This window comes from Mandrillus leucophaeus, unplaced genomic scaffold, assembly GCF_000951045.1.
Source record: "Mandrillus leucophaeus isolate KB7577 unplaced genomic scaffold, Mleu.le_1.0 Scaffold177, whole genome shotgun sequence".
Lineage (NCBI taxonomy): Eukaryota > Metazoa > Chordata > Mammalia > Primates > Cercopithecidae > Mandrillus > Mandrillus leucophaeus.
Window position 1 is genome coordinate 2,923,956 of NW_012101776.1, and position 12,219 is coordinate 2,936,174.

Below are 12,219 nucleotides of genomic sequence, written 5' to 3' on the forward strand. Positions count from 1 at the left end.
TCCTTCCTTCCTTCCTTCCTTCCTTCCTTCCTTCCTTCCTTTTTCTTTCTTTTCTTTCTTTCTTTCCTTCTCCTTTCTTTTTTTGACAGGGTCTCATTCTGTAACCCAGGCTGGAGTGGCACTATCTCTGCTGTGACCTCTGCCTCCTGGGCTCAAGCAATCCTCCCACCTCAGCCTCCTGAGTAGCTGGGCCCACAGATGTACACCATCACACCTGGCTAATTTTTAAAAAATTTTTTGTAGAGAGTTTCACCATGTTTCCCAGGCTGGTCCTGAACTCTGGAGCTCAAGTGATCCACCCGCCTTGACCTCCCAAAGTGCTGGGATTACAGGCGTGAGCCACCGTGCCTGGTGAATTATGTCTGTATGAAAATAAGCAGCTAAGATCATGAAGAGGATACAGACACTTTTGTGACTAGAAAAGCCAAGTATCAAAACTTTGGCTTCCATGACATTGAAATGCAAGTCCAAGTAGGTTGCTGGGATGACCCTCCCTTAATACATAACCCTGAATATCTGCTTTGGACTGCCTGGCCTTGGTCTCTTCCATCCTACCCAGCAAAGGCCTTAACTCTGATAGCCAGACAGTGAATAAGCAGTGGAGAGGGAAGTGGAGAGTGAGGTGGGGAGGACTTCCTGATGACATCATGGTTTTAGTCAGTGCATGAGAGCACGCTGACAATGTCTGATGGGCTTAACCACATATTCAGCTGCAGAACAGGCACCCACCTTCACTTCATTGGGATGGAGCCCAGGGCACTGAGGGGATAGACTCTGATGGTAGAGGCATGAACCAAAAAGCCCTCCTAAGGGGAGTAGGACGGCCTACTGACAGAATTGCAGGCCAAGAGTGACAAAGACCTGGGCTTAAACCCCCTGGCTGTGTCACTCTGGGTAACTGACTAAATTCTCTGTGACTCAGTTTTTCCCTTTAAGAACATGAAGGCAGAGCACAAGCCTGTCAAATAAGGTGAGAAATAAGCAGGCTGATGTGTGTCAAGGACTGGGGAGTTCACTTCAGGTCCTGCCGTGCACCAGTCCCTGCTCTAGTCCACAGCTTCCGCTCTCAAGAAGCTCGTGGAGGGGAGCCAGCTGCGCTGACAATGTTGGCATGACATGGGGTGCTAATGACATTTTGTCCAGCATGAATACGGGCTCAGGGAAGACTTCCTGGAGGCAAGGTTGATGCTGGAACTGGGAAGAACCTTGTTTCTCACTTCATCTCCAATAAACACAAATTTTTAAAGCAGAAAGGATAGGAGAAGGCCATCATGCCACAGTGCTGAATCAGGGCATGCCTCCTCTGGAGAAACAACTGTCTCCACAAGCATTCGGCATTAATCCCACGACATCCTGGTGAGCGAGTTCAGTGTGGCAATACCCGATCTTCAGTTGCCGCATCATCGCTGTGCAGGAGTCAGCCCTTCAAGCCTTGAAGGAGCGGCTGGGTCCCCACCTCCAGGCACTGCCCAAGCAGAGCATTTCACTGCAGCACGGGGCAAGCACAAAGGTGACTGCTGAGCAAAGGGAACTGGGCCTTGGGGTCCCACAGGGCTGTGGGGAACCTTGGCCTCTGCAAACGCTCAAGAGTACATGATCCTGGGAGTTCCTGGATCTGGGTCCCAAGAATTCCAAGGTTTAGTCTACAAGCTGTAGACAGAAGGTCTATAGAGACCTCTGGAACTCTGAGTGGGAGGGATTCCTGTCATACCTCAACACAGACAGTAATTCTATCTCACACCCCCGAGTCTAAAATAATGTGTCACTAAGCGGCACGGGGAGCGATAACAACTCTATCAGTCTCGGTCTTAACAACCCTGCAGCTATTTGTTTAGCGCTCTTCGCTCCCAAAAGAGCTTTCAACTAAGTGCTTTTGCTTCTCTTCTGCCAAGAAATGTGCTGGTCCAGACCTAGAATGGAATTCCCTACCATTTCTTTGGCCCCTGAAATGCTGTGAGATGCTGATGTTATTTCCACTTTACAGATGAGGAAACTGAGGCAGAAAGGTTGAATGGCTTGTCAATAAGTGTTGAAACAGGAACTCCAAGCACAAAGCTGGAGTTCTGCTGTTGAATGACCCATTTCTATTCAACTTCATTTTATTCTACATGCTCTTAAATATGACTTTTAAAAATACGTTTCCTGTTCTCAAACAAAGAAGCAAAAAAGTGACTGTGGTCAAGTTAGAAATATTAATATATGAAAATCATAAGGTTGGGAGGCCAAGGTGGGCAGATCACTTGAGGCCAGAAGTTTGAGACCAGCCTGGACAACATGGTGAAACCCTGTCTCTACTAAAAATACAAAAATTAGCCGGGCGTGATGGCGTGTGCCCGTAATCCCAGCTACTCGGGAGGCTGAGGTACGATAATCACTTGAACCTGGGAGGCAGAGGTTGTACTCCAGCCTGGATACAACATTTGATGACTGACTGAATGTAGGAGAAAGGAAGAAGCAGCGAGGGGTGGCTGACATTAAAAAAAAGGGGGGAAAAAAAAAAGGAAAAGAAAAAAAAGGAAATCATAAGGCAGCTTTATTTTTAAGTGAATAAATAGGCTTATTGTTAACAGATATATTTTAGGAAATTATTCTAACTACTGTGCTTGGCTGGGGCTAAAGTCTCAACAATATTATTCTGACTCAAGGCAGTGCAGAGAGGCCTTCCCAGGGCCTGAAGTTTGCACAGTAAATTTCAGGCAGTGCCCAGAACACAATGGATCTGGAACTCCAGTCTAAACAAATAAACATAACTGGAACAATCTAGGAGGAAGAAATGAGACAATGTGTCATGGATGTTTCTAAACAAAGCGAACCCAGAAATACTCATCACTCTAACGTGCATCATGGGAAATGACACGACTTTATGCTTCATCACAAACATCTGGAGTCGGTTTCAAGAAGGCCCTGAGTTCTAATCTACTGCTGCTCAAATGCACCTGGCCTTCAGAACCCTGCCCATCCCACCCGCAAGTTCCCATGAGCCTCCACCCCTTATCACTCTTCCTGGCTCCTGGCTATGTTTTAGACTGCTTTGCTGGGGTCTTCTTCTGCTGATTGATCTTTTCACTGGTCAACAAAGTGTTTTTTTGAGGGTTGGCACCAGGGTGCTGAGATGTCACAGTGAGCAGAACGAAGTCGGGCTCTGGCCTCGCGGATATCGCGGGGGAGGCCCAGGTCCTGCCTTGCTGGCTCTCTGCTGGCGAATGCATCAGTTCCAGAGCTGCGTTTGCGATGGTAGTTGAGTGGGTTGACTCCTCTACACTGATAACCTCCCAATCCACATCGATAGTTCTGAGTCCTTCCCTGATTGCAAAACTCACATTTGCTGCATTCCTGGACACTTCCACGGGGCTATATTGCTGGGACCTTGAATTTAGGATGACCTGAGCTGAGTCTATCACAATCCTCCAATAAGAGTGTTCCTCTCTCATGCCTTCTCTGAAGGCTAATGAGCAAATGACAGTCCTAGACACCCAGATGAGAAATGTCAGCCACCCCTTGCTGCTTCTTCCTTTCTCCTACATTCAGTCGTCAAATGTCATTAACTATACCCCCACAATCACTCTTGCATCTCTATGCTCTCATTATCTATAACTTAAGCTACTGTAAAAGCATCCTAACTGACTTTTTGCCTCATGCCTCCTTAATCCATCTCTGCATTGCTATTGGAGTAACTTCCTAAACTCCAGGTTGGCTCATCTTACTCCTTTAAAACTGTCCTCCTCTCCCATGCCTATAGAGTAATGGTGGAAAAAAATGAAGAGGATGTTGATAGTGGCTCAAGTTTGAAGATGATGATGGGACAATTTTTACTGAGCCCTACTGTGTACCAGCGACTTTAAGTACTTCGCATGTATCTTATTTAAATTTTAAATATGCCAATGAGGTGATTACAATGACTGTCATCCATTTATGGATAAGGAAACTAATGAAAGCATGCCATGGCCGGGCACGGTGGCTCACGCCTGTAATCCCAGCACTTTGGGAGGCGGAAGCGGGCAGATCACCTGAGCTTGGGAGTTTGAGACCAGCCTAGCCAACGTGGAGAAACCCCATCTCTACTAAAAATACAAAATTAGCCGGGCGTGGTGGTATATGCCTGTAATCCCAGCTATTCAGGAGGCCGAGGCAGCAGAATTACTTGAACCTGGGAGGCGGAGGTTGCGGGAAGCCTAGATCGCACCATTGCACTCCAGCCTGGGCAAAAAGAGTGAAACTGTCACAGAAAAAAAAAAAAAAAAAAAAGAAAGAAAGAAAGCATGCTATGCCATAAAGAAAAAATAAAGCATGCCATGCCATTTAACAACTCAAATTCCCCCTCTATTTTTGGAGACAGAGTATCACTCTGTCACCCAGGCTGGAGTGCAGTGGTGCGATCTCGGCTCACTGCAAGCTCTGCCTCCTGGGTTCACGCCATTCTCCTGCCTCAGCCTCCCCAGTAGCTGGGACTACAGGCACCCGCCACCGTGCCCAGCTAATTTTTTGTATTTTCAGTAGACACGGGGTTTCACCATGTTAGCCAGGATGGTCTTGATCTCCTGACCTCGTGATCCACCTGCCTCGGCCTCCCAAAGTGCTGGGATTGCAGGCGTGAGCCACCGCACCCGGTCAAAATCTGACATTTCAACTGTAAGTCAGAAACTTAAAACAGATCAAAATGTACTAAGGTCTACATTTTGCAAACATTAGGCAGCAAAGCCACTATTCTTCTAGAATAAAAAGGATAAGTTACTTGCCTGAATGACCATCAAGATATCTTTAGTCTCCAATATATTATCTCTAAGTCCACACCCAGATGAGGAGTGCTGGGGAATTCCAATTCTAGGTCTGGACCAGCAAATTTCTGGGCAATGGAGAAGCAAGCCACACATCAAAGGGACTGTTATCAGAAGTCAACTGAGAACTAGTCACACCTGCAATTCCATTCCTGCAACAAATCCATGATAAGAGCACAAGAAATGCCAAACTGAGTCAATGCCAGTCAGTCTGGCTAACTCAGGATTCTGTGTTATTACAGGAACAGAGCATGGTCGTCCGTGTTCATGGGAGGAGGGGAAGGAAGGCGAGAGATATATATATGTGTGTGTGTGTGTGTGTATATATTATATATATTTAAAGATCAATAATATATATGATATACATATAAAATAATATATAATATATGTATTATGTATATTTTTAAAGATTCTGCAAAACTTCCAATTAAAAAAATAATTTATCATTTATGAGTTAGCCACAAATTTACTTAAACCTTTTTTTTTTTTTGAGACAGAGCCTAGCTCTATTGCCCAGGCTGGAATGTAGTGGCACAATCTTGGCTCACTGCAACCCCCACCTCCTGGGTTCAAGAGGTTCTCCTGCCTCAGCCTCCCGAGTAGCTGGGATTATAGGCACCTGCCACCACGCCTGGCTAATTTTTGTATTTTTAGTAGAGATGTGGTTTCACCATGTAGGCTAGGCTGGTCTCGAACTCCTGACCTCAGGTGATCTGCCCACCTTGGCTTCCCAAAGTGCTGGGATTACATGCATGAGCCACTGCGCGTGGCCTTATTCTGTTTTGAAGGTGTGGTTGAAGTTCCCTCAGCTTCTTCCTGAACAGATTACTAATTTTTCCCTCAAGTATTGTTTTTCCAGAAAGCCCACTTCCATGTTTACAGTATTCAGGAAATGAACAGAATTCAGAAGAGACACTGAAGTGTCTTTTCCTCTAGCGTGAACACACCACCTCTGAGTGACTACCACTGGGGAAGGCTCCACTTCCTTCCCTGCGTCCACTCACCGGGCCTTTTTCTTCTGCTTGTGCCTGGACTCAATAATGCCAACAATGGCTTCCTCTTCATAGGTGTGGCCACACACTTTATTTTTCACTGGCTTCTTCATTTCCAACTGTAATCAAGGAGATGTTGGGCTTTCAGGAATGATAATGATCAACTTCCAGTAGCTGTTTTGTCCTAGTCCTGAGCTTTCTATGTTTAACTTCCCATTCTCATGGCTTTAGATAATTATTAGGCTTTGGATAAGGAAATGCAGGGAATCCAGTGGCAGTACTGTCACTTGGCCTGTAGGCCATGACTTTAGTCCCGGATCCTTAAGGGCACGATTTACTGACAGCTCTTTCCAGCCCAAGAACCTCCCGTGGATACTCTTCAACCCCCAGCACTTTTCTTTACTCCCTCCTTAACTCCCTAAGTGACATCAAACCAGAAAGCAAACAGGAATCTTTCTGCCTCTGTGAAGTGAATCATGTTTCTTTCAGGGGAAGGAGGAGGAAGCGGTACCAGTGTAATGGGGCACATGAAGTTGGTCTGACTTTGGGTCACAATCATCTCTTCATCCACTCCTTCTGTTCCGTCAGCTTCTCTGTCGGCTTGAAGACCATCTAGAGGAAAATGGACAGTTGATAAGCCTCCCTGGTCTAACGTCAAAGAAAAGGAAGGAGTGGAAGGAAAGGAGGCGAAGAGTTTCTGGGGGTGAATTTGGTGTTGGCCCCCATGTAGGGACTGGATGCATAGAAACTCTTCTGCTTTTCAGAGAACACTACGGGGTACCTCATTCTGACTATTTTTGATAAGGAAACTGAGGCTCAGAGCAGTTAAAAAAACTCTTTTTTAAAGTTATAGAGAAAGTGACCAAGAGAGTGGCTTCAGAGTCAGAGAACCGACCTGGTTATCTCTTTCTTGTCCAGTGGTGAGACGTTAGGCTAGCAAGGTGCGCTTTTTTAAAGCCTCTGCTTTACAGGCTTGTGGCAAAGATTAAAAGAGATGAAGAATGTGGTATGCTTTGCACAGCTCATGGTACAAAGGAATAATCAATAAACAGTCATTACTATTAGGTAGTGCAGGGCTTCTCAAACTTTTTAGTTGTAGGTATGAACTCTTTGAAGCTTTTTTCTATGTGGGTTATATTTATCAATATTTAGCAGATTAGACATTAAGACGGAGGAATTTAAAATTCATTAAAAAATAACAATAAGGTCAGTTGCAGTGGCTCACGCCTTTAATCTCAGCACTTTGGGAGGCCGAGGTGGGCGGATCATGAAGTCAAGAGATCGAGACCATCCTGGCCAAAATGGTGAAACCCCATCTCTACCAAAACTACAAAAATTAGCTGGGTGTGGTGGCACGTGCCTGTAGTCCCAGCTATTCAGGAGGCTGGGGCAGGAGAATCGCCTGAACCCAGAAGGTGGAGGTTGCGGTGGGCCGAGATCCCGCCATTGCACTCCAGTCTGGTGACAGAGCAAGACTCTGTCTCAAAAAAAAAAAAAAAAACAATAATCCCACTACATATTACCATAAACAACATTTTAAAAGTTAAAATTATATTTCCAGAACATCCCCCCGATACACACAGACATACATAGTGAGAAGAATGGCACTGTTTTCCATTCTTATAAATATCTTGAATGTCTGGCTTCATAGCAGCCAGTTGGATTTTGATATCTGCATATGCATTCAATCTGTCACAATATCACATATCCTGTAGTCTCTGGGAAAACTCACTCATGAAAAGAATGAGCGTGAAACAGGCAGATGAGATCATACTATTATTATAAAGAAGTTTTGACCTTATGGACACTCCAAAAGACCCTTGGAGTACACTAGAGTTCCCTGGCCTGCACTTTGAGAACTGCTGAGCGATAGTGACAGGACTGGCTTTAAACAGAGCATGAGCTGCTTCTGAAACTGATGTTCTTTGCATTACATCCCATTTGCCCCCAACTGAAAAAAACAAAACAAAAGAAAACAAAAAACAGATGATAGACAACCTTTGAATGGGATGATGGGAGAGTATCTCACATGAAAGCCATTCTCTCTGAAGAAAAGATACTTGTAATTTTGCACAGAAGTTAAAGATCAATAGCTTTTTTTTTTTTTTTTTGAAATGGAGTCCCGCTCTGTCGCCCAGGCTGGAGTGCAATGGTGTGATCTTGGCTCACTGCAACCTCTGCCTCCCAGGTTCAAGTGATTCGCCTGCCTCAGCCTCCTGAGTAGCTGGGGGTATAGGTGCACAACACCACGCCTGGCTAATTTTTGTATTTTTAGTAGAGATGGAGTTTCACCATATTGGCCGGGCTGGTCTCGAACTCCTGACCTTAGGTGATCTACCTGCCTTGGCCTCCCAAAGTGCTGGGATTACAGGATGAGCCATGGGGCCTGGCCAAAATATCAGTAGCTTTCTAAACATGTGTTGATGGTGTAGTCCTTTCTCCTTCCTTCTCCTTTCCCTTCCCTACTCTTTTCTCCCTTCCCTTCCTTCTTTAATTTTGGCAAAATAATACAGACATAAAAATGGCTTTCCTCTTAATGTGTGAGAGGAAGCCCTTGTTTCTGGTTCAGGTGGTGTGGCATAACTTTCGGTACCACAGAACTGATGCCTGTGGGCCATTACCTAGGCCAGATGAGGTGTTTGTTTGCAAAGGCACTAGTGGTTGAGTATCCCTTATCCAAAATGCTTGGGACCAGAAGTGTTTCGGATTTTGGACTTTGAAATATTTGCATATGCATGATGAAATATCTTGGGGGATGGGACCCAAGTCTAAACATGAATTTCATTTACGTTTCATATAAAGCTTATACACATAGCCTGAAGCTAATTTTATACAGTATTTTTAACACTCGTGTGTACTTGATGCATGAGGTCAGATGTGCAATTTTCTGCTTGTGGTGTCATGTTGGTGCTCAAAAAGTTTTGGATTTTGGAGCATTGTGGGTTTTGGATTTTGGGATTAGGGATGCTCAAGCTGTACTGAGGGGCAGGGAAAGGGCTGCGGAGCTCTCATTCAAGGTAACCTAGTGAATTAATTGCAACACAGGGATTCTGCCTCCAACTACTTTGAGAGTCACCTTCTTGGAGTAGACTGGTGTATTTGTATGCCAGCTTGCTGTCCCCTAAACCAGCTCTCATTCTTTGAAGAAGGCAGTGAAGATCTCAGGGCTCGGGCATAACCAGTCAGAGCATTTTTAACCACTGGGCATTAAGGTGCAGTGCCTCAGGGCTTCCAGCTTTTCAGGGAGCTAAACAAACGTCTGAGACCTTAAAAACCATTGATTGGCTTCAAAACAGAGTAACAATAGTACTGAAATTACCAAATGTTAAAGGTCTGTGCAAATGTGAAGTTAACTTCATTAATTGTTGATTTGGTAATCAAAAATACATAATTTGGAAGCGATATGTAGGGCTGGATTTACTTCTTCATAAACTCAATTTTGACAGCAAGGCTGGGTGCAGTGGCTCACGCCTGTAATCCCAGCACTTTGAGAGGCCGAGGCGTGTGGTTCACCTGAGGTCAGGAGTTCGAGACCAGCCTAACCAACACAGCGAAACCCCATCTCCACTAAAAATACAAAAAATTCTCCAGGTGTGGTGGTGGGCGCCTGTAGTCCCAGCTACTCCGGACGGTGAGGCAGGAGAATGGTGTGAACCCGGGAGGCGGAGCTTGCAGTGAGCCGAGATCGCGCCACTGCATTCTAGCCTGGGTGACAGAGCAAGACTCCATCTCAAAAAAAGAAAAAAGAAAATACAAAAATTAGTTGGGTGTGGTGGTGGGCGCCTATAACCTGAGATACTTGGGAGGCTGAGACAGGAGAATTGGTTGAACCTGGGAGGTGGAGGTGGCAGTGAGCGGAGATCATGCCATTGCATTCCAGCCTGAGTGACAGAGACAGAGTCTTGCTCTTGTTGCCCAGGTTGGAGTGCAATGGCACGATCTCGGCTCACTGCAACCTCCGCCTCCCGGGTTCAAGCAATTCTCCTGCCTCAGCCTCCCGAATAGCTGGGATTACAGGTGTCCGCCACCAGGCCCAGCTAATTTTTGTATTTTTAGTGGAGACAGGGTTTCACCAGGTTGGCCACCCTGGTCTTGAACTCCTGACCTTGTGAGCCGCCTGCCTCGGCCTCCCGAAGTGCTGGGATTACAGGTGTGAGCCACCGCGCCTGTCCTAAAATGATATTTAATAGGGCAGGTACCACATTTAGTATGTTTGCTTTGGGGTGGGGTCTGTGGAACTTATATTGCTCATGGCTATGATGGGTTTTCATGCTTCTCAGGGCCTGTCTTTGGAATTCCTAGTGCAAGAGTTAGACTCCTAAGAGAGTCCCTTTATCAGTCTACTGACTCTTCAGCATGGCTTGGGAAAGTTGGACAGGTAAGGAGAAAAGCCAAGGAGAAGGCCAGGAGCCGTCTTTCCCTTGAATTCACTTCTCAAAGCCTCCTCCTATGGGCTGCTGCCTCCCATTTCTGATCGTGTGTTTAAGAGCAAAAATAAAAGTAGCTCTTTCTTAATTTTGTACACCATTTATTCTGAACTGATGGCTGGTTTCTGACTGTATACGTTGTACCATAGAATTCACCAGAAAATCTGTTAGATGAATAACAGAGTTCAGCTGATGTGAAAGACTGTGGGTTTGTTTTCCTATTTTTAAATTTCAAAAGGTAGAGGAAGTAAGAAAGCACAACTCAAATGCAATGTCTACCACTAGGGAAGGCTGAGTGGGGAACTTCAAAATTGTAGGTGGCTACCAGCATCAGTGATCACGAAAGAAAAAGGTAACAAAAGTGAGACTGGGGAAGAATGTCACGAGTGAGTAAGAGACCACAGACCAAGAGTCTAAAAAGAGAGAGATTCTCAATAACTAAACTTCCCTAGAGACAGAGCATTTCCTCACTCTCAATCTATATTTATAGAAATTGACATTAGCGTTGGGATTCTCCATTGTGCTAACAAAAGGTCACATCTGGCAATAAGTATCACTTATACTGATTTAGATGACCCAAAGACAAACCTTTGTGATAAGCCTGGTAAAAGGAAGATGGGAGAGAAAATATTGATCATCTACTAGAAACACAGAAGTTTTAAAGTTGAGGTTATCTATCTGTCCTAAGTCTCGCATTTACCTGAGAAAATTGAGATCCAAAGAAAGTATAGGTTTTGTCCAAAGTCACGCAGGAATTTAATAAATCAATGTGTTGTTCTATTTTCTCTGACTGGTTCATTTGAATACTAAAATCTGTGTATTGGTTCTGGGAGCTCCTCTGCTCCCAATTTTTTTTTTTTTTTTTTGAGACAGAGTTTCACTCTTGTCGCCCAGGCTGGAGTGCAATGTCGCGATCTCAGCTCACCGCAACCTCCGCCTCCTGGGTTCAAGCCATTCTCCTGCCTCAGCCTCCCGAGTAGCTGGGATTACAGGCATGCACCACCACCCTGACTAATTTTGTATTTTTAGTAGAGATGGGGTTTCTCCATGTTGGTCAGGCTGGTCGCGAACTGCTGACCTCAGTTGATCTGCCCGTCTTGGCCTCCCAAAATGCTGGGATTACAGGCGTGAGCCACCGCACCCAGCCCCAAATTGTTATTTCATTGATAATAATACCTCAAATTTACTGAATGTTATATAGCAGCTACTGTGCTAAGCACATCGTATATATTATTTCATTTACTCCTAACAAAATGCCCATGAAGAATAACTGTGTTGTTATTCCTATTGTGTAGCAAGAAAATTTAAGCCCCACAATATAAATATATTTTTTTGAGATGGAGTCTTGCTCTGTTGCCCAAGCTAGAGTTGCAGTGGCACAATCTCGGCTCACTGCAACCTCTGCCTCCTGGGTTCAAGTGATTCTCGTGTCTCAGCCTCCCGAGTAGCTGGGATTACAGGCGCCCACCACCATGCCTGGTTAATTTTGTATATTTTTAGTAGAGATGGGGTTTCACTATGTTGGCCAGGCTGATATCGAACTCCTGACCTCAAGTGATCTGCCTGTCTCAGCCTCCCAAAGTGTTGGGATTACATGTGTGAGCCACCATGCCCGGCCAACCCCACAATATTTTTAAGGCAAGTGTAGAAAATATCTGCTTTATAATAAAGCAACAATTGGATTAAATCAGTTTAATCTTTGGTAAAGAGGTTACAAAATTTTCCTAACTATAAGTAGAAAAGCAAGCAAACTAGTCATATTATTTTCTATATACATAGACGATATTGTTAGAAGCATATGCCACCCGTCCAACTTCTGACCAATGGACTGATCTCGGACCTCTACTTGTGCCGAGGCAGGAAGCCTGCATAAGAACTAACATTTACAGCACACCCATGAGGGATGGAGCAAGGTAGAGTTAGGTAACCTGAATATGTTTTTTTTTTTTTTTTTTTTTTTTGAGACATAGTCTTGCTCTGTCACCCAGGATGAAACCCTGGATATGTTTGAAGTAGTATTTCCAA

At 44.9% G+C, this 12,219-nt stretch overlaps 1 protein-coding gene across 2 annotated transcripts in view; it reads right to left on the reverse strand.

Annotated features, from left to right (window-relative positions):
- The window catches only part of NSMCE2 (non-SMC element 2, MMS21 homolog (S. cerevisiae)), a 271,887-nt gene that overhangs the window by 3,222 nt on the left and 256,446 nt on the right, over nucleotides 1-12,219 (reverse strand). For both annotated transcript variants that reach the window (XM_011977285.1, XM_011977286.1), the window contains 2 exons: nucleotides 6,279-6,379; nucleotides 5,780-5,886 (listed from right to left, as the gene is read on the reverse strand). In XM_011977285.1, the coding sequence (XP_011832675.1) occupies nucleotides 5,780-5,886; nucleotides 6,279-6,379 (208 nt within the window). The remainder of the gene's footprint in view (nucleotides 1-5,779; nucleotides 5,887-6,278; nucleotides 6,380-12,219) is intronic.